The sequence below is a fragment of the Oncorhynchus nerka genome, linkage group LG6 (genome assembly GCF_034236695.1).
Source record: "Oncorhynchus nerka isolate Pitt River linkage group LG6, Oner_Uvic_2.0, whole genome shotgun sequence".
Taxonomy (NCBI): domain Eukaryota; kingdom Metazoa; phylum Chordata; class Actinopteri; order Salmoniformes; family Salmonidae; genus Oncorhynchus; species Oncorhynchus nerka.
The window spans coordinates 34,356,500-34,381,556 of record NC_088401.1 but is presented as its reverse complement, the minus strand read 5'-3'; the positions used below and the strand labels follow the sequence as shown (position 1 = coordinate 34,381,556).

Below are 25,057 nucleotides of genomic sequence, written 5' to 3'. Positions count from 1 at the left end.
CTATGTCAACATATGTAATGCTAATGTAGTGCCTGAGTAATGCCTGGAAGAAGGTACACCTATGTATAATGTAATAGATATGTATTGTAGTGCCTATGTATTTTGGGGTATGATATAAGGTTCCTGTGTAATGCCTATGTATTGTGGCCTAATAGTGATTGTGTGATATGACTGTTGTTTTCCAGACTGTGGCCCACCCTCCACCTGGACCCCCTGAACCCCAGAGAGGTGAAGAGTGTCATCAACACAGAGTGCCTGGCAGCTGACGTCAAACTCACTAAAGACCAGGTGGGTGTCAAACTGATATCACTTTGTTACTACTGGAAGTTCAGTGTAAAAAAGAAAAGGCCAAATCACCTTTTAAGTAATGTGCATCAAACCAAATAGTTGAGTTTATTTGACCATGCAATTTTTAACAGGCACCCCATCACTCTCATTCGATATTTAGCTAGTGGCTGTTTTCAAAAGAATCAAACCATGGATTAGTTTATTCTGGTCCATTGACTACTTTCCGGGTGGGGAACCATCTAACATCAATTAGTAAAATACTGAACTTCCCCCTTTTAACTCTCATGACGAGAAGATCTGTGTATGTCAAACGGTGGCTGAGCGTCTGTCCGTTCAACAGGATAAGAAACTGGAGAGACACTGTCGCTCTGCATCCACATGTAACGCCCTGTATGTCACCCTGCTAGCCAAGATGATCACCAAGTGAGTAAACTGTGTGTGGGCGCGTCTCTTTGTGTGTGTGGGCGTGTCTCTTTGTGTGTGTGTGTGGTATTGTCTATAGATGTGTTGCGTTGTGTCCCAGCTGTAGGTGTGCCTGGTCGTTGGAGAGGACTCTAGAGCAGTGTCTGCTGTGTCAGGACACCATGTCTCTGTACAGATTGGGCCTCAGGGTGGCGTTAGATTCTCTCAGCACAGACGGGGAGAGACACGTCATGAGAGAGGTAAGGGACCATCACGATCCTTCACCACTGCAGATGTAGGATCTTCATTTGCAACAGCAGGAAAATAATCCTGCAGCAACAGGAAATGTGAATTATTATTTGGACTATAATCAATGGACATTTTTGTAGGGGTTGGTACATTTTTTTGTTAGGGCAAATATAGTCTGAAATTTCTGTAGAAATGACAAACTTTAGAAGCCTTTTTGAAACTCAAATACACTACAGGTTTGCATTTCCTGCTGTGCAAGAAAATTCTCAGCAACGTTGTTGCATTTCAACGCCCCCCTAGTGGCGCAGCGGTCTAAGGCACTGACTGCATTGCAGTGCTTGAGGTATCACTACAGACCTGGGTTCGGTCCCAGGCTGTGTCACAATCTGCCCGTGCCCGGTAGTCCCATAGGGCGGTGCACAATTGGCCCAGCGTTGTCCGGGTTAGGGGAGGGTTTGGCTGGGGGGCTTTACTTGGTTCATCGCGCTCTAGTGACTCCTTGTGGCGGGCTGGGCGCCTGCAGGCTGACTCTCGTTGTCAGTTGAACAGTGTTTCCTCCGACACATTGGTGCGTCTGGCTTCCGGGTTAAGCGGGTGGGTGTTAAGGAGCTCGGTTTGGAGGACGCATGACTCGACTTTCGCCTCTCTCGAGCCCGTTGGGGAGTTGCAGCAATGAGACAAGATCATAATAGGATATGAGAAAATTGGGGGCGAAAAGAGGGGGTGAAAGAAGAAAAAAGTACATGGTCAAAAGTAGTGCATAATATAGGGAATAGGATGCAATTTGGGATGAAGACCAGGGCCTAAAATGTACTTTTTGGTCCACCAGCCACTGTGGCAGGTAGATAAAAAAATAATAATAATATTAAAAATATTAAATGCCAGCCACTCAGATGTTTACCAGCCAACATTTTTTTTTTGTGCCATAATTACATCAAAAAACACAAACAGATGACCATGCTTCGAAATGTTTATAGAACAATACATTTATTAGTAAGAAGTAATGTGGTATAATGCTCAATTTCATTTCATTTTTTTTGTGACCCGAGTCTTTTAAGTAACAGAATATCAGAGACAAAATGTTCAGCTGGCCCGTTTTAAGGGCGGGAGGTTACTGTGGTAGAGAATGCAGCGCCTTGGTTGTGGGTTCGATTCCCACGGGAGACCAGTACGACAAAAGTATAATAATGTATGTACTCACTAATGTAAGTCGCTCTGGATAAGAGCGTCTGCTAAATTACTCAAATGTTCATGTAAATGTATCGGGGACACTCGAGTCCTAGTCACGTGTGTGTGAGATTTGGGATCTGACTAGGAAGTCACTTCGTTGGAGCAGCAGACTCAAACTAACGTTGAAAAACTACCCAACTTGTGAACAAAACAATGTAAATAGCCAAGAAGCATGAGGTCAAAGTCTCACTTTGTAAATTAGACCAACTTTTATATCAGCACTTCACTCATTGCGCACAGCTCCTCCCATGCCAGGCATTGTTTCTGTGCGAGGTGGGATCCAGGATTCCAATTTATTTGTGCAATTAGCAGCTATGAAACAAAACAGCAGAAATACTCTGAAAACAGCTACTGCAGCATTTTTATACACCTAACCCGCACACGTGCGCTCATACTGGACTTTACTATTTTCAATCGCAAAAGGGAAAGGGGGATACCTAGTCAGTTGTACAACTGAATGCCTTCAACTCCACATTTAACCCAACCCCTCTGAATCAGATGATGTAATGCTCTTACTGTAGAGCTCTGTAAATTGACCACCCGCCAACGTGGCTGGTGAAATAGACATTGTTACCCGCCAATACCTTCACCTAACTGCATTTGGCAGGGGGTGGGACATTCTGTGGTACCACTAACCATCAGAATAGTTTCACATGCCTTTTATTTAGAATGTGACATCAAGGGTTTTCCCAAGAATGTTGAAGCTGATTATCTGTTCTGCTTTCCTTCGTGTGTGTGTGTGTGTGTGTGTGTGTGTGTGTTGATTCCCTCTCAGATGCTGTGTCTGGTGTGTGCCAGTCACAACGGTGTGAGTGAGTCAGAGGTGCTGGCGGTGTTTCCAGACCTGGGCCTGCCTGTCCTCTCCTCCCTCCTCTACACCCTACAGAGACTCTGTATTGTAGGCCTGGGCTGTGGACTCATCAGGTTCCAGCACCTACAGGTTAGCTTTCGGTCTCCTCTACAAACACCATAGGATGAGAGCATTGAAATCTCCCTGTTTGGTCCACTGGCTGCAGTTTGTGTGTGTGTGTGTGTGCGCGTGAGTAATAATCTCTCCGACTCTGAAACTCAATGATGTTAAATGTATGTGAGAGGCTTCACACAGGCTTTCTGTTGACGCCGTCTCTGTGCTTTAGGCCGCGGAGGCCGTCCGGCTGGAGTTTATGGATGGAGGGACCTGCTCTCCTGCCTACAGAGAGAAGCTCATCCACTACTTCAGCCAGCAACTCAGGTCTGGCCAACCACTAGTAACATGGCCAGCATCATGTTATATCATAGAATTAATATTAGCAATAGTGACTGGAGTTAACTTTGACGACACAATAAGTGTTGGTGTGAATTTGACGTGTGTGTGTGTTCAGTCAGGACAGGGTGACGTGGCGGGTGGCAGACGAGCTGCCCTGGCTACTCCAGCAGCAGGAGGACAGGGCCAAGCTGCAGCTCAGCCTCCTTAACCTCTTTGTCTCCCAGAACCTTTACAAGAGGTCAGACTTCTATATAACAATGAGACTGTTTGCCATTCTACTGTTTACTTTCTGTGTCTTTTGGTTTTGACTTGGTCTGGGTAGTAGTACGGTATATTCTCCTATGTTTTTTGGCATTTGTATCGGTGATTGATCTGTGCACAGACTTCACCTTGACTCAAAATGTGCAATACATGAGATCAACATGAACCATAATCATCAATTAAAGTTCTGATATGTCTGTTGGTGTTCCTAGGGGCCATTTCTCTGAGCTGCTGGCCTACTGGCAGTATGTGGGCAAAGACAAAAGTTCCATGGCCACTGAGTACTTTGACTCTCTGAAGCACTATGAGAAGAGCTGTGCGAGTGAGGACAGCATGATCAGGCTGGGCAACCTGTATGAGACACTGGGTCGCTTCCTCAAAGACTTGGGCCTGCTCAGTCAGGTATGTGCGTAGAAAGTGGGTAGTAAAATGACCGCCAGTCCACCCAGTACAGACCCATTGATTTGAAATGGGGATTTCTGTTCTATTGGTACGTGACAGTAATTCAGACCCCTTGACTTTTTCCACATTTATTTACGTTACAGCCTTATTCTAAAATTGATTAAATTGGGGGGGGTTCCCCCTCATCAATCTACACACAATACCCCATAATGACAACGCAAAAACAGGTTTTTAGACATTTTTGCAAATGTATTCAAAATAAAAAAAACAGATCAAATGTACATAATAAGTATTCAGACCCTTTACTCAGTACTTTGTTGAAGCACTTTTGGCAGCGATTACTGCCTCAAATCTTCAAGCTTGGCTACACAGCTATTTTCAGATCTCTCCAGAGATGTTCGATCAAGGTTCAAGTCGGCACTGGTTGGGCCACTCAAAAACATTCGTAGACTTATCCTGAAGCCGTGTGCTTATGGTCATTGCCTTGTTGGAAGGTGAACCTTTGCCCCAGTCTGAGGTCCTGAGCGCTCTGTAGCAGGTTTTCATCAAGGATCACTCTGTACTTTGCGCCGTTCATCTTTCCCTCGATCCTAACTAGTCTCCCAGTCCCTGCCGCTGAAAAACATCCTCACAGCATGATGCTGCCACCACCATGCTTTACCGTAGGGATGGTGCCAGGTTTCCTCCAGTCCTGACGCTTCGCATTCAGGCCGAAGAGTCCAATCTTTGTTTCATCTTTTTTTTATCATGGTCTGAGAGTCCTTTGGGTGCCTTTTGGCTAACTCCAAGTTGGCTGTCATGTGCCTTCTACTGAGGAGTGGCTTCCATCTGTCCACTCTACCATAAAGGCCTGATTGGTGGAGTGCTGCAGAGATGGTTGTCCTTCTGGAAGGATCTCCCATCTCTACAGAGGAACTCGCGAGCTCTGTCGGAGTGAGAGGAAAAAAATATTTAATACATTAAAGAATACGGCTGTAACGTAACAAAATGTGGAAAAGGGGAAAGGGTCTGAATACTTTCCGAAATACACTGTATGTTGTCATGCTGTCGACGTACTACATGATAAATGTGTCTGTCCATCCATGTTTCTCCAGGCGGTAGCTCCCTTACAGAGGTCACTGGAGATCCGGGAGACGGCCCTGGACCCGGACCACCCCAGTGTTGCCCTGTCCCTACACCAGCTGGCCGGGGTTTATGTCCAGTGGAGGAAGTATGGCAATGCAGAGCAGTTCTACAAGCAGGCCCTGGAGATCAGTGAGAACGCCTACGGCTCAGACCACGCCTGTGTCGCACGCGAACTGGACTCCCTGGCCATGCTCTACCAGAAGCAGAACAAGTGAGTGAGTGAGTGAGTGAGTGAGTGAGTGAGTGAGTGAGTGAGTGAGTGAGTGAGTGAGAGTGAAGGGAGGTGTGTGGGTGGGTCTGTTTCAAGTAAAGTTACTTCGTGATTGATGGGTCATCTGTTAACAGGTATGAGCAAGCCGAAAAATTGAGGAAGAGGTCTGTGAGGATTCGCCAAAAGACTGCCCGCCAGAAAGGCCATATGGTGAGGACACATTAGCATGGTTGGTTGTCCCTCCTACTTTATGGCTTTTTTGTGTGTGCTTTAATGAAGGATTGGGTCACTTTTTTTAAAAAAAATCACCTAAAATGACAAATCTAATGCATACATATTACACACACGTCTCTCTCTCTGCAAAATGGCTTTAGTGTGTGTGTGTTCATGTGTACTTGTGTGTAATGTGTATACATTAATAGTGAATTGACCGTGCCTCTATCTCTGCAGTATGGCTTCACTCTGCTGCGTCGGCGGGCCATCCAGTTAGAGGAGCTGACTCTGGGTAAAGACACAGCAGATTGTGCCAAGACCTTCAACGAGCTGGGAGTCCTCTACTACCTCCAGAACAACCTGGAGTGAGTCAGTCCTTACACATCTACACCTTGTGTAGGTAGCTGTTAACGATGACGCTAAAGATAACCAAAGGATACAAAGTAGTCTACACCTACCCGGCAGAGTGATGATATGATTATTTCCATCAATCCAGTGGCCGTTTGTTTTGCGAACTTTGCAATCACATGAGCGCTAAAGAAATATTGATAGCTAACCAAACAATGGTCTCTTGCTGGTGCTCACTTACATTAAAGGGCAACTACACCCCAAAATCCTAAATTATTTGATTTTCCCAGACCTCAAAAGTGGTTTAAACATGGTCGTGGACTTAAAAACATCAAATGTTGTTGTTTTTCCCGAAAAACAGAAACCAGGAAATACAAAAAGGAGCAAATCAAATTTAGGAAAAAAACTCTATGGAATCAGGCAAAAAATATCACAGATTTATAGGGCCCTAAATATGGGACCCGTGAAATATGATGCCTCTGCTTGGCATTTAGTATTAAAGGAAATCTTTTGGTATTTGTTTCATTAGTCCATTGTTAATATAGCCCCACCCATCTCTTTAAGGATTCACATGTGAGGCCATACGCTTAACAGAGTGAGTAAGGTACTGTAGTATACAACCAAATATTTAAAGACTAAAAGTGGTACAAAATAGTAGCCTACAATAGGGGAAAACTCCAGTTAGTATTTGCATAGTAGCAATATCAAAAATAGAAAGTGTCCAGATAAAAAATATTGTGTAAATATTTTCTAATTATTAGATGATGCTTACCCAGAAACTAGGGGTGTGCCAAGTAGTTGACACAAAATGAGTGTCGTAACGGATATAAGCAATTCTCTAGATACGATGATGATCCAAGTATTTTTTTTGTGAATAGGTGCCAGCATGCATATTTCTCATGTGTCAGGCGGGCCTGTACGTTGATCCTGCTGCTCTGATTGGATAGAGTGAAGCCGTATTTCTCAGTCCACTCGCGTCATCATTTACCCTCATCACTTTTCCTCACATGTTTTCGGTCTGCTCATTTAGATTGCTAGTATGTAAGTCACATGGCGATGACGTTTGCTATCAAGGTGCATAATATCTAACAGGTGGGGCAAGGGTAGTAAAAATAGATGAAACGCTAATGCACATTCTGACTAACAGCAAACTTGGCTGCCGACTGCAAACGGAGCACTCACAGACACACACACACACCCAGCCGTCCGCTCGCTGCTCCTAATCTGCAGCTTTTTTCGCAGTGAGAATGCGCAGGGAGGTATTTTGCAAAGATCTATTTACGCATATTAAAACATTTCTGTTTTTTTTTTTGATCACAAGTATCATTTGATGACTAGCAACTGTCAATTTACGGATACAATTAGGAATACGAGTATGGCCATGTCGGCACAACCCTACCAGACACACTTGTCTAAATTGATGGATCATGTGAAAGAAATGTTATAACCACCTCCCAGCCACATGAAATGCTAAAGCTAATCAACTAGGTTCAATGTTAGCTAGCTAGCTAACATTAGGCTATAACTAGCAATGCAAATGGATTTCTGAGATATAAATAATATTACTACACAGATCATACACTTAACGTTAGTGAGCCAGCAAGCTAACGTTCGCTAGCTACCTAACAGTACACTTTAACTTGCAATGAAAACATCTTTCTGACAAAATTAGAAATGTATAATATCTGAAAATGTAGCTAGACTCTTGACCGTCTACCTGGATGAACGCTTCTCGGCAGACTAGAACCCTTTTAACTCTGTTTAGTTTGTAAAGCTAAGGACAACTCAAGAGTATGCTATTATTTTCTTCATATCATGTTTCATTAGATCTGTGTAAAATAAATAATGGATTTATTGTGAAGGTGTAGGCTATAAAAGTAACTTCCTCACCATTTTAGATAAACATGCTCCGTTCAAAAAATGCAGAACTAAGAACAGATATAGCCCTTGGTTCACTCCAGACCTGACTGCCCTCGACCAGCACAAAAACATCCTGTGGCGGACTGCAATAGCATCGAATAGTCCCCGCGATATGCAACTGTTCAGGGAAGTCAGGAACCAATACACGCAGTCAGTCAGGAAAGCTAAGGCCAGCTTCTTCAGGCAGAAGTTTGCATCCTGCAGATCCAACTCCAAAAAGTTCTGGGACACTGTGAAGTCCATGGAGAACAAGAGCACCTCCTCCCAGTTGCCCACTGCACTGAGGCTAGGTAACACGGTCACCACCGATAAATCCATGATTATCGAAAACTTCAACAAGCATTTCTCAACGGCTGGCCATGCTTTCCGCCTGGCTACTCCAACCTCGGCCAACAGCTCCGCCCCCCCTGCAGCTACTCGCCCAAGCCTCTCCAGGTTCTCCTTTACCCAAATCCAGATAGCAGATGTTCTGAAAGAGCTGCAAAACCTGGACCCGTACAAATCAGCTGTGCTTGACAATCTGGACCCTCTATTTCTGAAACTATCCGCCGCCATTGTCGCAACCCCTATTACCAGCCTGTTCAACCTCTCTTTCATATCGTCTGAGATCCCCAAGGATTGGAAAGCTGCCGCAGTCATCCCCCTCTTCAAAGGGGGAGACACCCTGGACCCAAACTGTTACAGACCTATATCCATCCTGCCCTACCTATCTAAGGTCTTCGAAAGCCAAGTCAACAAACAGGTCACTGACCATCTCGAATCCCACCGTACCTTCTCCGCTGTGCAATCTGGTTTCCGAGCCGGTCACGGGTGCACCTCAGCCACGCTCAAGGTACTAAACGATATCATAACCGCTATCGATAAAAGACAGTACTGTGCAGCCGTCTTCATCGACCTTGCCAAGGCTTTCGACTCTGTCAATCACCATATTCTTATCGGCAGACTCAGTAGCCTCGGTTTTTCGGATGACTGCCTTGCCTGGTTCACCAATTACTTTGCAGACAGAGTTCAGTGTGTCAAATCGGAGGGCATGCTGTCCGGTCCTCTGGCAGTCTCTATGGGGGTGCCACAGGGTTCAATTCTCGGGCCGACTCTTTTCTCTGTATATATCAATGATGTTGCTCTTGCTGCGGGCGATTCCCTGATCCACCTCTACGCAGACGACACCATTCTATATACTTCCGGCCCGTCCTTGGACACTGTGCTATCTAACCTCCAAACGAGCTTCAACGCCATACAACACTCCTTCCGCGGCCTCCAACTGCTCTTAAACGCTAGTAAAACCAAACGCATGCTTTTCAACCGTTCGCTGCCTGCACCCGCACGCCTGACCAGCATCACCACCCTGGATGGTTCTGACCTTGAATATGTGGACATCTATAAGTACCTAGGTGTCTGGCTAGACTGTAAACTCTCCTTCCAGACTCTTATCAAACATCTCCAATCGAAAATCAAATCAAGAGTCGGCTTTCTATTCCGCAACAAAGCCTCCTTCACTCACGCCGCCAAACTTACCCTAGTAAAACTGACTATCCTACCGATCATCGACTTCGGCGACGTCATCTACAAAATTGCTTCCAACACTCTACTCAGCAAACTGGATGCAGTTTATCACAGTGCCATCCGTTTTGTCACTAAAGCACCTTATACCACCCACCACTGCGACTTGTATGCTCTAGTCAGCTGGCCCTCGCTACATATTCTTCGCCAGACCCACTGGCTCCAGGTCATCTACAAGTCCATGCTAGGGAAAGCTCCGCCTTATCTCAGTTCACTGGTCACGATGGCAACACCCATCCGTAGCACGCGCTCCAGCAGGTGTATCTCACTGATCATCCCTAAAGCCAACACCTCATTTGGCCGCCTTTCGTTCCAGTTCTCTGCTGCCTGTGACTGGAACGAATTGCAAAAATCGCTGACATCTGCTATCTGAGCAGCTAACCGATCGCTGCAGCTGTACATAGTCTATTGGTAAATAGCCCACCCATTTTCACCTACCTCATCCCCATACTGTTTTTATTTATTTACTTTTCTGCTCTTTTGCACACCAATATCTCTACCTGTACATGACCATCTGATCATTTATCACTCCAGTGTTAATCTGCAAAATTGTAATTATTCGCCTACCTCCTCATGCCTTTTGCACACAATGTATATAGACTCCCCTTTTTTTTCTACTGTGTTATTGACTTGTTAATTGTTTACTCCATGTGTAACTCTGTGTTGTCTGTTCACACTGCTATGCTTTATCTTGGCCAGGTCGCAGTTGCAAATGAGAACTTGTTCTCAACTAGCCTACCTGGTTAAATAAAGGTGAAATAAAAAAAAAATATATATATATGTCATGAGAATTTTCAATCCCAATGATAATAACTAACAATCAATAGCTTTGACCAATCCCCGAGGTTTGTAAGACCATGGGTATAATAATAATTAGGCAAAGACTCAGCTTATACGAAAGGTTAGTACAGTTTATTCTCGAGAACGTTCTGAAGTCCATTATACAAACACAGTCTTTATAACACACAAGTTAAACTCAACACAAGTTAAAATCTTAAGCTACGCCTTGCTCAGACAGTCTGTGTTTTCCCACTACACAGATACATTGTTTCTTTAATCTGCAACGTGTTTCATAATTTTCTGCAAGGCTAACAGTTTCTCCCCTCCACGGGTGGAGACAGAATGTCCTGTAAGGAACACAGTAGTACAACTTGTCTGTCGATAGCTCCTCTTATCATTTGTTTCACACTTGCACCCTGCTTACCTACTAAAAAAGGAACAAAAGGTCCTTGTTCTAATTCTGACTAAAACTACACACATCATCAGATTATAGTTTTATGATTCTAATACATTTCATACAATTATGTTTTCAGAGTGGAATTATTTAATCATTATCTTTAAACATATAACTTATTTTATCACTATATTACATGGATTTATTAGGCTTTTTAAAATGGCTTGTAGGCTTTTTTTAAATGGCTTGTAAGGCTATGTTTGGAAGCCAGGAGATGCTAAATGTGTTTATGTTAATTAACGGTCAATTACCGTGAGACCGACCAGTTATTTGCTTGACAATCACCGGCTGACAAAATTTCATGACCGACACAGCCCTAATCTCAGCCAATCATTGCTAATGGGAAGGTTCCTGCCATTTTCCGTGGCTAAGCCAACAATTGTATTTGTATTTACAGATGTCATACAAGTTTGTTATTAAGGCACATGAATGTTCCACAAACAATCATTTTGAAGTAGTGATGTGCGACATACACCTAGCTTCCTGAAACAGGTCACGTATGGTGCTGCGTCTTGCATCATATGATGCCAAATGCATCATGCGGGCCAGATTTCTGTATTTTGAAAGGCACGTATCTTGAAAACTTGATTGCTGACATGAAACACATTTTGGAACTATCAACAATGAACTAATGAAACAAATACCAAAATATATATTTTTTGGGGTGGAGTTGTCCTTTAAGGAGATGTATTGGGGGTAAGGCCCTGCCATAGACTAGCGTCCTGTCAAGGGGGTGTACAGTACATGCAGGTTTATGCCCTAATGCGTTGTTCTGGCTTACGCAAGTCTTACTTACTAATTCACTTTTTCAAACCCTCCACTTTACAGCTGTTATTATATTTGATTGCCAAATGAAGGAAGGTAAAGTTTAACCAATGGTTTTCAATTTGATGTGTTTTTTAATGTATTTCACTAGCTAGCCACTCCAGCCACACTAGAAACGTTGAAAGTATTTTAACGATTTTTCATATAGTATTTGAACCGAGGCCTCTCTCTGTGTCCAGGGCTGCCAAAGTGTTCCTGACTCGTTCTCTGGAGATGCGTCAGCGTGTGTTGGGGCCGGACCACCCTGACTGTGCCCAGTCCCTCAACAACTTGGCGGCCTTACACACTGAGAGGAGAGAGTACGAGACCGCTGAGGACATGTACGAAAGAGCCCTGGATATCCGGAAGAGAGCCCTGTCCCCTGACCACCCCTCCCTGGCCTACACCCTGAAACACCTGGCAATGCTCTACAAACGCAGGGTGAGTTTAGGAGATGGGACGTGTCTAGAAAAGCCACCATGGGGCTGTTGAACAGACCCTATAAAGCGTAAAAACAAAGAGTCAGTTATACATTAAAGCAGTGGTATTCGAAGTCGGGATTGTGACCCTTGGTGTCTGTGTGGGGGGGGGGTGTCTTTAGACTTGGGGGGGGTTGTGAGAAATACTTGCCAAAAAAATGGGGCCCCCCCTGAAATTGTTTAAAGTATACATTCAAATGCTTTTAGTCCACTCCAGATGTAGGATTAATCTGAGTGCAACCGTCCCATGTCTGGTAACTTTATGTGCATTGCTGTTTGAAAGTTAACCTAGAGATCTTGAATTCTTGTTCCTCACTCGCCTCAAATTCTATTCGCTTGTAGCTTGTGTGTTAATCCTGATTCGTGAGGCTGACAGGGGAGATGTTTGTGTTGCCCAGGGGAAGCTGGAGAAGGCTGTTCCTCTGTATGAGCTGGCTCTGGACATCAGGGAGAAGAGTTTTGGACCTAAACACCCCAGTGTGGCCACAGCGTTGGTTAACCTGGCTGTACTCTACTGCCACCTGGTGAGAGGACCAACACTTATAACCATTAACTGCATAACAGACCTGTGTTCAAATACTTGAAAAATCCTTTCAAATACTTTAAGCGTTTGCTTTGAGTGTCTGTCTGGAGTGCCAGAAGGGCGGGATTTACAGTTTTGACTTTTCTATTGGTTTATTAAGCCAGGCAAGCTCAAACAGGCACAGATAACATTTTAGATTGTTATTTTATGTGTTTGAAACCCAGATCTTTTGCATACTAAACATCAAATTATCCAGTGTTAAATCAACACTGAGTGTTACATTTAACACTGTTCCAGTGTCTATATGGGTCCACACTTTTCAGTGTAAATTAACACACTGCCGAGACAAGGCCTTATTTGCATATTTCCCAGGTTGCAATTCCCTTTTCAAGTGAATTGTACAGTCGTGGCCAAAAGTTTTGAGAATGACACAAATATTTATTTTCACAAAGTCTGCTGCTTCAGTTTGTATGATAGCAATTTGCATATACTCCAGAAGGTTAGTTATGAAGAGTGATCAGATTAATTGCAAAGTCCTTCTTTGCCATGCAAATGAAGTTAATTGACAGCATGCCATGGTGGATTGCAGATCTTGAAAAAGAAGGGTCAACACTGCAAAGATTGACCATTTGCATCAACTTCATGTAATTGTCAATAAAAGCCTTTGACACTTATGAAATGCTTGTAATTATACTTCAGTATTCCATAGTAACATCTGACAAAAATATCTAAAGACACTGAAACGACGAACTTTGTGGAAATAGATTTTTGTTTCATTCTCAAAACTTTTGGCCACGACTGTAGAGTTCGTGACAGATACACGGGCCTTTTATCAATTAGATTTTACTCACCTCCTGCGTCGTCTCTCGTCTAATTTGAAAAAAGATCCAAGTTAATCGAGGAGAGTCGGCGAGGAGAGTGAATGTGAATGGAAATGCGCTTGCTTGAAATGAGACTGCCCTCCTCCAATCGCGCATCATTAGGCAAATGACGTTTACAGAGGTGGATCCTAAAATAAATGTGTAAAGTGATCAAATTAAGTTAGTTGTGCAATACATTTTCTAGATAAAACAATAAGTAGCATATTTAAATGCCTTTAAACGTGTGCCTTTGACAAAACTAAAGCTGACTCGAAGGGGGTGTGGCAGAAGTCTTCCGAGGTAGGACACACATGAGTATGCTCGATGGTGGCTATCGAGGAGGGGAAGCACTCTTCCATTTGCCTACTAACGAATTGACACACTCCTCGTCCACTCAAGCACCTATTATTTTCCGGGTCATGGAGGAGAGAGTATGGGGGGGCAGTCTTTTGCCCAAGTGAGAGAACCCCATGGTTGTTTACATTCATTCATTTTCAGTCCTGTGGCCTTCACCAAGTGAGATCCCAATTGATTATGTGATCATAAAAATTTGATTATTTAAGATAATACCCTAATACAGTGGCCTGAAACTCATGGATTACAGACTACATCAGGCCTGCAAGTCATATTATACTGGCTTGCAAAGTGATGTGTCCAACATTTGGAATTTTGATTTATCTGCAACCTGCATTCAGAATGACTTCCAGGGTTGGAAAGACTAAAATATGAGACGACCTCTGAAACAACCATTTCAGTAATGGGTGCAATAAGTCCAAGTAACCGATTTGATTTGTTTAGAAAAATGCATGTTATTTATATTTGAGTAGCATAAGATTAATTAATCAATGTACATGCAGAAACATAGATATTGAAACAAACATTCTAAAAATCGACCTGCAATGCTGGGAAATATAATGATGTGCGTGGTTTTGGTTCAACACTGGTTATTAACACCAAGACTGGGGTTCTTTTACACCAATGACTGTTAATTTAACACCTGAATCAACACTAGCTAACACTGGCCAGTTTGCTTTGTAGGGAAAGATGGGAACTGCTGGAAAGCATATAGAGGCATATGGTTTGATTTGAATAGATTTTCCATCTTAATTAGCTTTCAAGACTGTCAAGACTGACTGTCTCTTGCATACTCTGTCTGGACATTTGGTTAAGTACTTATGTGATGTGTCTGAGTGTGTTATTGTGTTTGGCAGAAGAAGCACAGTGAAGCGCTGCCCCTGTATGAACAGGCTCTCAGAGTGTATGAGGACAGTCTGGGACGCTCACACCCACGTGTCGGAGAGACGCTGAAGAACCTAGCTGTACTCAGGTGAGTACACACCACACAAACATACTGTACACACACACACACATACAGTATATATGGAGCCGTCCCAGACACACAAACACCTTCTCTATTATTTTATGTGCTTTAGAGGTCTCTGGAATGCACCCAGGATCACACAAACACACTCAAAAAAAGACATCACAATTTTAACTCATATTTGTATTGATATACAATGGACAGTATCCAAACTTACTATACCTACCAATCCTATATTTTCTATTTCATCTTTATCTCACTTCTACTTCTACAAAATAGAACAGTGATTTACAGGAAGCCCATCTCTACAGCCAACCCCAACACCCCCGGAATGGCTTCCAGTTTCTCCATCTCTTCATCAGACAAGACTTGTAAAACTCCCTCCTCACTTTCCTGTAGAACTCCACCTTGCGCCTCATCTCCATGTGGAAACAGACAGCGTTTCTCCTGCTCAGTCAGGTGCTGGTTGTGGTAGCGGACACTGGCAATGTTTAGGGAGTGGGATTTCCAGTACCACTCACAATGCAAGATCTCTGAGAAACTCAGGATGTCCTGACCTAAAGTCACATAAAAAAAATAATATTTCAAAGATAATTCGTAAAAATCCCCAAAAATCTTCATTGTAAAGGGTTTAAACACTGTTTCCCATGCTTGTTCAATGAACCATAAACAATTCATGAACATGCACCTGTGGAACGGTTGTTAAGACACTAACAGCTTACAGATGGTAGGCAATTTAGGTCACAGTTATGAAAACGTAGGACACTAAAGAGGCCTTTCTACTGACTCTGAAGAACACCAAAAGAAAGATGACCAGGGTCCCTGCTCGCTGCAAGGAGGCATGAGGACTGCAGATATGGCCAGGGCAATAAATTGTAATGTCCGTACTGTGAGGCGCCTAAGACAGCGCTACAGGGAGACAGGACGGACAGCTGATCGTCCTCGCAGTGGCAGACCACGGGTAACAACACCTGCACAGGATCGGTACATCCGAACATCACACCTGCGGGACAGGTACAGGATGGCAGCAACAACTGCCCGAATTACACCAGGAATGCACAATCCCTCCATCAGTGCTCAGACTTTCCGCAGTAGGCTGATAGGGGCTGGACTGAGGGCTTGTAGGCCTGTTGTAAGCCAGACATCACCGGCAACAACGTCGCCTATGGGCACAAACCCATCACTGGATCAGACAGGACTGGCAAAAAGTGTTCTTCACTGACGAGTCTCGGTTTTGTCTCACCAGGGGTGATGGTCGGATTCGTGTTTATCGTCTAAGGAATGGGCGTTACACCGAGGCCTGTACTCTGGAGCGGGATTGATTTGGAAGTGGAGGGTCCGTCATGGTCTGGGACGGTGTGTCACAGCATCATCGGACTGAGCTTGTTGTCATTGCAGGCAATCTCAATGCTGCGTGTTACAGGGAAGACATCCTCCTCCCTCATGTGGTACCCTTCCTGCAGGCTCATCCTGACATGACCCTCCAGCATGACAATGCCACCAGCCATACTGCTCGTTTGTGTGCTTGATTTCCTGCAAGACAGGAATGTCAGTGTTCTGCCAAGGCCAGTGAAGAGCCCGATCTCAATCCCATTGAGCACGTCTGAGACCTGTTGGATCGGAGGGTGAGGGCTAGGGCCATTCTCCCCCAGAAATGTCTGGAAACTTGCAGGTGCCTTGGTGGAAGAGTGGGGTAACACATCTCACAGCAAGAACTGGCAATCTGTTGTTCAATCTTATGTTCATACAAATATTTGCACATGTTAATAAGTTTGCTGAAAATAAACGCAGTTGACAGTGAGAGGACGTTTCTTTTTTTGTGAGTTTATAATATTAGATAGCAGAAGCAAGTCGCACATCGAGTCTTGGGGTTGTGGCCACCAGAGCTGAGTTCCAAATCAACACTGTTGCTATTCAACCAAACATTCTAACATTTGAAATTCTACTAAAGTTGCTCTTGTGATCTTATCATAATAAAAATCACCACGGCAAAGAAATAGAATGGGTTTCAAATCAACACTGTTGCTCTTATCAACCAAACATTCTAATTTCCACCATTCTACCAACTTTTCTTTGGTTGATTTTGTATTTTGGTATGATTTTACAAGGGTATTGTCGTAACATTGAAAAATAGTGAAACATACACACACTCATTATCTTATTGTTAATACACATATACAGTACTATAAGCTGAAGGACTAGTTTTATTTTCATCCCCATATCTCTTTATGAACCCTGTTACCTTTTCTCTCTCTCTTCTGTCCATTATTCTCTCTTCCCTCCTCTCTCTCGCTCCCCCAGCTATGAGGAGGGGGACTTTGAGAAAGCAGCAGAGCTCTACAAGCGAGCCATGGAGATCAAAGAGGCGGAGCCGTCTCTGGTGTGTGGGAAGGCCCCGTCTCGGCACTCGTCCAGTGGGGACACGTTTAGCCTACGAGGGCCCGCCCCTCTCCCACATGCCCCCAGGTGATCCCTCCCTCTATCTCCTCACCCCTGAGGGACCTAGAACACTAGGGCTCTTTCCCCAATATGTCTTCCCTCTATTCCACGTGTGACCTTTCCTCATTGGTGGAGAAGGTCCAAGGGTAGGGACCTTTGGATTTTCTCCTCCAACGATGTTCTTTGAAGAAGGTGGTGAGATAGGGTCTGGGGAATCACGGAAAGAGGATTGAAATACAGCCAGGGTCCACAATCTGCATTCCTGAGAAGAACGTCCATGGAACTCTCAATGGTTCTTTATGCTGCTTTGAGATGGACCAGTGTTGTAATGTCGCCTGTTAAGTGTACTGTAGCTAACTGCCTTCATGAAAATATGAAGTATGCTTTATTTAATGTCTGTTAAATGGCTGTATTGTGTTTTGTTTTTTTAAAGATATATATTAATGTAATCCTGTATTATTATTATGAAAGAATGTGAAATGATGTCAACACCGCCCTTGTCGGGGCCTGAAACTCAGGTTAAGAAGGTTTTTTTATTCTATATTTACGAATTTTTCCAAATTTCAATAGCTCACTGTTGGTACCTATGGAAGTGTATAACTTTTGAAATGACATTTTGAATTGGATAATTGATTCATCCATGTCACCAATAACTGTAAGTCGCTCTGGATAAGGGTGTCTGCTTAATGACCAAAATGGAAATTCCTACACTTCCATAACTATCGTATGCATGCTCATATAAAAACACATTTTGGAGCTGTACTGTCACAGAATACTGAGCTCAGGTGCTTTTGCTGTGCCGGTTATGCAATCAGTGCCAAGTCTTCATGCAGTACAGTAATAGATATTTTATTCATGTAAACTATGACATATGCCTGTTTCAAGATGGAACCTTGATCTCATGCCATGGTGCATATCAATAATTGTATATCACTGAGCAGTTTTAAATGCATTTACCTCACGTGAAGTATTTATGCAAGTCAAATAATGGGTTTCAAACCCATGCCATCAGTTTTTCCAGAGGTTCTGACGTGTCTCACCACACTATTTCACTGAGGTTTAGTCACTAGACATCAAACGGACCGAAGCGGACCCTGAACTTGTCCATAATTTTCCTACTTTGTGCACCAATGAATAAGTTGAGCCTTCATTGTCTGTGTGAATGAACATGAAGCCAAAGGTGACGTAAGGTACCAAAACCCTGTCATATGTGCCAAACATACTAAGTGCATCGTCTTACTGTGTACTCATGTCATTGTAAGAATCTGTAAATGAAATACCATAAACTAATCAAATGTATTCTGGCTAATAAATACTTTATTGAAACAAGGTGTGCACAGAGAGTCAGTCAATACAGTTTCAGCAGAGACCGTTTTGGGTTACAGGTATATATCAGTTTAAACAGCTGAGAGCATGACATGGAGTAGCAGTGGTCCTTCGTGCCACCACAACAATGAATGCAGAGCCCACTCGTTCTTCAGTCGCGGTTTGGACCAGAGCGAGACATGACGCAGGTACAGTAAAAGCAGGTTGGTCATGCGGAGAAATGTTAGGCCTCATTCGCAATCATTCAAAAATATTTTAGATGGTGGGAAATGCATTAACAATATAGTTTAATTCATTAATAAGCATTCTATACAGTAGTAGTAGTAGATCGGAGGCTTAGGGCGTTGTTCAAGCTGTACCACTGAAGCGTTAGATTGCGTGGTAGAACCGTTTAGGTCATTTCCGATTGAGCCGACATGCAACCTTTACTGTGAACTCGGTCTCCATTCAAGTGGGAATATTGCCTTTCAATTTAAATCACGCTTTAATGCTGAGCGTCGGCAATATTCAATTCAGAGTGTTACAACAATCTTTCCTCTCAGTCAACAGCTGACACATAAGCATAATTCATTAGACCGATAACATCTGTATGTACCTGGTCCATTACAACAGAAAGATAATTCATTTCAGAGAATTGCATACAATTTAGGGTCAGGATCGGTTATTTCAACTACCAGTTTGTGCTCTCCGATGCTGAAATGGACAATTCGACAGCTATGTGCTTCCATACTGAACGGGCATACACTAGTAAATTCCTACCTTTGGGGAATATGAAGATCATTCTGAACAGCAGCACTTAAGGTCATTAACCATGCATGGCATTCGCTTTGTCAAAAGAGCAAAAGTACTTGCATTAAGGAGTATTGATACTGTAGTAGGGTTAGAGGGTAAGATAGAACTTAGCTCCATTTTAGAACATGGAGAGACAGTAAGATACAGTACCTCCTGCAATAGAGCTCTGCTGGCGTCTGCTTAGTTATTCAAAAAGGTGGTACACAGCAAATTCTCCAGTGTTAAATCAACTCAGTGTTAAATTAACACACTGGTTACTGTAAAGCCTCATTAACGCCTTCAATAGTAGAAATGTTACACACAAAAAAAAAATCAACACTAGGCAACACTGGCCAATTTGCTGTGTAGGTTCACTGTGATGTTGCTGAGATAAGCGATGCATGACGATGATAACGACGGATTGTCCGGTCCTAGTTACATCGTCCTCATCTGAGCCATCAGCTCCTCTAGACTCTGTTCCGTTTCCTCCACCGTCTCCCCTTCTGATGTCCCCGTCTCCTGGAAAAAGAAGACACGTGGCATTATTAGTCTAAACTTACTTGAGATGCCTTATTGGAGCAGTGTTTAGCAGGTGTGGCTTAAAGACCCCGGGTTTGAGACCAACAAGGAGCGTTGCACTGTCGCCGTTCGTTAAGAAATCGCTACAATAACATAGTATTCTTATAAGGTTTGCCTGGTACTGACCTTGTCAGGGATGGTGTAGGCCACAGTGATGCCCTCTGGGAGGTCAGGGACTGGGCCGGAGGCGGCCTGGAGTTCCTGGTCCGTCTGCTCCGACACAAGCTCAATACCTAACAGAGCAAAACCATAGGTCAGTAATGGTAGCTAGACAGGGTCACTTACTATGGACAACATCAACACTCTAGCTAACTCACCCCAGTCGTTCTCCTCGTGAACCACCTGCTCCTCGACCGCCTGCTCTACAACCTTTTTCGGCCGCTCTGCCTCTTTTTTCTTTGGGTCACAAAGCACAAACACAACTGAATTACAACTGTACCAGGTCATGTACATCCCCTCACACAGCCCAGGTCATGATATATGAGAGAGAGAGGAAGAGAGGAGAAAGAGATCAGTTGGTCAGTCACCTTATAGACGTCCTGCTGTTTCCTGCAGTGGCGGTCATCGCACGTGGGGTTGGCCTTCATGGCCATAGTGGGGAAGAAGTCCTGCATAGCGTTGTAGCCCAGGTAGTGACTGACTGTGCCAAACTTCAACAGGTACCTGAGGACCACAACCCACTGTTTGAATATCTTCACAGGAAACGCTTTTATGGGCATTTGTGAAATGTGGGCTATGATCAGGGTCATATTCATTAGGGCGCATCGTAGCTTCCCACCAGAAAAAAAACAAGTGTTTCTTATTTGGACAAGTTCAGGTAGTCCCTCCCAGATTTCAATACGTTGTATTCCGTTTGGTGCCTAATGACTATGACCCAGGGCTCATTTACAAACGAAGGTCTTCCATATCTTACTTGAGGACGTTTTGGACCAGGATCCCTGCCACCACGCCCATGGTGGTGGGTAGGCTGGCAGCGCACACCCCCTCCCTCTTCAGGGTCTTCTCGTCGATGTTGGCCGCCACCACCAGGGGAGGAGCACACTGTCCACACAGAGAAGAAAACAAGTGCATTGCACGGCATTGACAAAAATCACCCCAACGACAGGACAGGGCCATGTTCAGAGGATGCGACATCACAGAACGTTCAGATCGAAATGTCGCGTGTAGGACAGACAGACGTTCAGGACGTTTCATCACCGGATACAACCCCAGGTGATCATTTTCAACTCCATATCATCAACTAATGTCATCTACGGCAATCAAAGCTTGTGTTTTGGGTGAGTTTACAGACATCAATTTATATGGGGTAGAGAACAATATTGCTTAGGAAACTGGCAAGTTTAGGCATACAGGTGGAAGGGTATATAGAGGTGAAAATGAATTAAGGTCAGTGTTAAGGTTTGAAACAAGGTTTGGGTTATGGTTAGGAATAGATTCAGTTAATTAAGATAAGGGTTATGGAAAGGCATACAATTTTAACATTGGGTTAGCGTAACGCCATCTGCCGCGATTCATTTTCTGACACAGTCTATTGCCTATAAAGCAAGTGTGTGTTGTGACGTACTGCGAAGCAGGCCGTCTCCCCGGGGATGATGAGCTGGATATGTCCAGACACGGCGTTCTCACTAACACCCGACTCCATCCAGATCTGACTCAGCTCGTTACACGCCTAGGCAGCAAGAAGATGACCAACATACATCATCTAGAGCTTCACCAACTCAATCATGTAATGTTTTATAGTCAGGGAAGGAGGGATATAGGTTAGTACTGACTGTGTTGATGGCCATCCGGGCCTCAAAGTTGTCCACACAGCTCAGGACCAGATCCACAGCCTTTCCATCTTGAAGCGCTCCATGACTGAGACAACACAGAGAGTACTTATGAACAGGAGAGCATGCAGGCTGACCTTGTAGTGAAACATGTGGATATTCTTTTACGTTATTTGTAATGTAGGCTACCCAGTGGTACAGATATAGGACCTTAATTTGATCCCCCTGTTGCAGGACAACATTTGAGGTTCAAAAAAGGCTCCTGAAGTTTATATATTTCCACTTTGAAATGTCAGACTTGATTTTCCCTTACGAAAAATATATCAACCCCTACAGACATTATAATTCACATTTCTTGTTGCTGCAGGATTAGTATCCTGCTGTAGCAAACTGGCTGAAATTAAGATGCTATTATACAGTACCAGTCAAAAGTTCGGACACAGCTACTCAGTCAAGGGATTTTCTTTATTTTTACTATTTTCTACACTGTAGAAAAAACTATGAAATAACACATTTGGAATCATGTAGTAACCCCCCCCCCCAAAAAAAAACCATATTAAACAAATCAAAATATATTTTATTTGAGATTCTTCAAAGTAGCCACCCTTTGCCTTGGAATTCTCTCAACTAGCTTCACCTGGAATGATTTTCCAACAGTCTTGAAGGAGTTCCCACATATGCTAAACCCTTGTTGGCTGCTTTTCCTTCACTCTGCGGTCCAACTCATCCCGAAACCATCTCAATTTGGTTGAAGTTAAGTTATTGTGGAGGCCAGATCATCTGATGCAGCACTCCATCACTCTCCCTCTTGGACATATAGCCCTTACACAGCCTGGAGGTGGGTTGGGTCATTGGCTGGTTGAAAAACAAATGATAGTACCACTAAGCGCAAACCAGATGGGATGGCGTATCACTGCAGAATGCTGTGGTAGCCATGCTGGTTAAGTGTGCCTTGAATTCTAAATAAATCACTGACAGTGTCACCAACAAAGCACCCCCGGCACTTCCTCCTCCATGCTTCACGGTGGGAACCACACAGTCGGAGAGCATCCGTTCACTTACTCCGTGTCTCACAAAGACGACTTATTATTATTGGTGTCCTTTAGTAGTGGTTTCTTTGCAGCAATTCGACCATGAAGACCCAATTCACGCAGTCTCCTCTGAACATATGATGTTGAGATGTGTCTGTTACTTGAACTCTGAAGGATTTATTTTGGCTGCAATTTCTGAGGCTGGAAACGAATGAATTTATTATCCTCTGCAGCAGAGGTAACTCTGGGTCTTCCTTTCCTGTGGCGGTCATCATGAGAGCCTGTTTCATCATAGCGCTTCATGGTTTTTGCGACTGCACTTGAAGAAACGTTCAAAGTTCTTGATATTTTCCGTATTGACTGACCTTCATGTCTTAAAGTAACGATGGAATGTAATTTCTCTTTGCTTATTTGAGACGTTCTTGCCATAATATCGACATGGAAATATCGACTTTTATATATCTTCTGTATACCACCCCTACCTTGTCACAACCCAACTGATTGGCTCAAACAAATTAAGGAAATAAATGCCACAAATGAACTTTAACAGGGCACACCTGTTAATTAAAATGCATTCCAGGTGACTACCTCATGAAGCTGGTTGAGAGAATGCCAAGAGTGTGCAAAGCTGTAGTCAAGGCAAATGGTGGCTACTTTGAATAATACAAATATTGTTTTTAATTTGTTTAACACCATTGTGGTTACTACATGATTCCATTTGTGTTATTTCATAGTTTTTATGTCTTCACTATTATTCTACAATGTAGAAAATAGTAAAAATTAGTAGGTGTCCAAACTTTAGACTGGTGCTGTGCCTCTCTAGACCCTGAAACGTTAACCAAAAGAACCCCATTTCTAGATTATTTTATGTGATTTTATGTGTTTATTTCAGAGTTGTCCTCATGTACATTACAGTATCCAATTTCATACAGTTATGCAATTATGGTATCTAATGAACTTGAAAGTCAGAGAACAGAGAGAAAACACTCATGATGTATGGAACAGCACAATGGAGCAATTCAATACTGAAAACACTCTGTACAAATGACCACACAAGCAGTATGGCACTTAGGAGAGGACAGCACTTCTCACCTTATGCGATCCATGAAATGTGCAAAATTGTCCATGGTAGTGATGTTATAGTTGTGGGTCTCAAACTGCACATCTGGGTTGATAGTCCTGTTAACATATTTTTTTAATATGCCAGCATCTTATAGCGACATGATATAATATAAAACAATTTAAATATCTGGGGTATCACTCATGGGGTGTGTTCAGCAGGACACAACACAACCCCCCCCCCCCACCCCCCCCCCAGGTAACTGTACCTGAGTGTGTGTTCCGCTGCTTCTACTTTGCTGAGGCCAGCCTGGTGAGGCTGGAAGAAAAGCCTGTTCATATTGGCCAGCTCCACTTTGTCATAGTCAAACAGGATGAGCTGTTCAAAGAGGAGGCGCGCGTAAGGCAGAATGACGCAATGCATGTTGCACTGATGGACATTGTCCATCGGAAGCAGAAGGTTGAAAGGAATGATATAAAGATATAGTGATGTAGTAATGTGAAGTTTGTATTACCTTACCAATGCCACATCTTGTGAGCATTTCTGCAGTCACGCTTCCAACTCCCCCAACACCCACCACAGCTACAGTGAACGTCCGGATTTTCTGTTTAACAGTTGGATAGAAACGCACGCCATGTTATTGTCATATTAGATCTGTACAGAGTTTTAAAATTCCAGAAATCCAGGAATCCTGCAACAGGGATTTCTTCAAAGCCTGGCAATATTGGTGAAATACTGGAATTTGGTAACATTTGTGTGTATCAGATAACAATAGAATGTTATATATTACCTCATAATCTTCAACAATGCCCATTCGCTTCAAAGCCATCAGACGACTGTAAGGTAAGAACATGTTGAGGTAAGCAGTTTACACCCTATGGAACGTGCCGGCCCTTTTTCTGGGGTGTCAACCAGATCAGGTAGCTAGTCTTGTGCATTTATTATCACAAATGACTCCATTCGCGGCCGTTAGATTTTGACAGTTTAACATAGCTAGCTACCTGTAAGGGTTTGAGTCCACTACTTCAGCACTCATTTTGTCGATCCTTGGTCTGTGATGAGGATGGTTGTTGTCAGCAGGTTCCTCCGCACACATCGCCGTACATCGCTTTTGCTTACACTTGATCAACTCATTCTCCAGCTCTCTCACTCGTAGCTTCAGTTCTTCGACTGAGGTCATGTTTCTATAAGGAATAAGGCACACTAACTTCTCCGTTGTTCAAATGTAAAATGCCTAGATTGCAAAGCCTTAACAATTAAAGAAAGATCACAAGCGATGGATGACAACTAGTACACGTCTACACAGCTCGAATCAGCTGTCAGCCTGCGTTTCTGTAAATTACGCCCGGGCGGAAACAATCTGCGGTGAGTAAAATAGTTCCTACTGTACACGATCTCTACGGCAT

The 25,057-nt window shown here is 43.5% G+C and overlaps 2 protein-coding genes across 6 annotated transcripts in view; one reads left to right on the top strand and one right to left on the bottom strand.

The window, feature by feature from the left end:
• The window catches only part of nphp3 (nephronophthisis 3), a 32,016-nt gene extending 13,572 nt beyond the window's left edge, over nucleotides 1-18,444 (top strand). For 3 of the 4 annotated variants that reach the window (XM_065019538.1, XM_029661505.2, XM_065019537.1), the window contains 14 exons: nucleotides 186-288; nucleotides 629-711; nucleotides 812-950; nucleotides 2,945-3,109; nucleotides 3,306-3,400; nucleotides 3,531-3,653; nucleotides 3,889-4,078; nucleotides 5,173-5,414; nucleotides 5,549-5,624; nucleotides 5,865-5,992; nucleotides 11,694-11,934; nucleotides 12,371-12,496; nucleotides 14,567-14,682; nucleotides 16,978-18,444. In XM_065019538.1, coding sequence (XP_064875610.1) covers nucleotides 186-288; nucleotides 629-711; nucleotides 812-950; nucleotides 2,945-3,109; nucleotides 3,306-3,400; nucleotides 3,531-3,653; nucleotides 3,889-4,078; nucleotides 5,173-5,414; nucleotides 5,549-5,624; nucleotides 5,865-5,992; nucleotides 11,694-11,934; nucleotides 12,371-12,496; nucleotides 14,567-14,682; nucleotides 16,978-17,146 — 1,996 coding nt within the window. In that variant the 3' untranslated portion in view covers nucleotides 17,147-18,444. Of the gene's footprint in view, nucleotides 1-185; nucleotides 289-628; nucleotides 712-811; nucleotides 951-2,944; nucleotides 3,110-3,305; nucleotides 3,401-3,530; nucleotides 3,654-3,888; nucleotides 4,079-5,172; nucleotides 5,415-5,548; nucleotides 5,644-5,864; nucleotides 5,993-11,693; nucleotides 11,935-12,370; nucleotides 12,497-14,566; nucleotides 14,683-16,977 lie in introns of those variants that run through there. The other variant, XM_029661506.2, reaches the window with a different exon arrangement.
• LOC115130396 (ubiquitin-like modifier-activating enzyme 5) lies at nucleotides 18,411-24,831 on the bottom strand. Of its 2 annotated transcripts, XM_065019539.1 has the most exons (12): nucleotides 24,660-24,831; nucleotides 24,442-24,494; nucleotides 24,166-24,255; nucleotides 23,920-24,029; nucleotides 23,684-23,770; nucleotides 21,564-21,648; nucleotides 21,356-21,460; nucleotides 20,705-20,832; nucleotides 20,319-20,454; nucleotides 20,109-20,187; nucleotides 19,918-20,024; nucleotides 18,411-19,731 (listed from the first exon to the last, which is right to left on the bottom strand). In XM_065019539.1, the coding sequence occupies exons 1-12, from the start codon at nucleotides 24,829-24,831 to the stop codon at nucleotides 19,648-19,650; spliced, it is 1,236 nt and encodes a 411-aa protein (XP_064875611.1). In that variant the 3' UTR covers nucleotides 18,411-19,647. The 2 variants fall into 2 exon arrangements, with proteins under 2 accessions (XP_064875611.1, XP_029517368.1); XM_029661508.2 differs by lacking the exons at nucleotides 24,442-24,494; nucleotides 24,660-24,831 and having other exon boundaries at nucleotides 24,171-24,255.
• Between the last annotated feature and the right edge of the window lie 226 nt (nucleotides 24,832-25,057).

Bases quoted from the DNA above. Each gene is read 5' to 3' on its own strand.
- LOC115130396 (XM_065019539.1), bottom strand. From the start codon at position 24,831: ATGACCTCAGTCGAAGAACTGAAGCTACGAGTGAGAGAGCTGGAGAAT. The intron at 23,771-23,919 runs GTACAGTTACCT...ATATGTTAACAG, and splicing joins GCAGCGGAACACACACTCAG to GACTATCAACCCAGATGTGC. The intron at 20,455-20,704 runs GTAAGATATGGA...TGTGGTCCTCAG, and splicing joins CTGGTCCAAAACGTCCTCAA to GTACCTGTTGAAGTTTGGCA.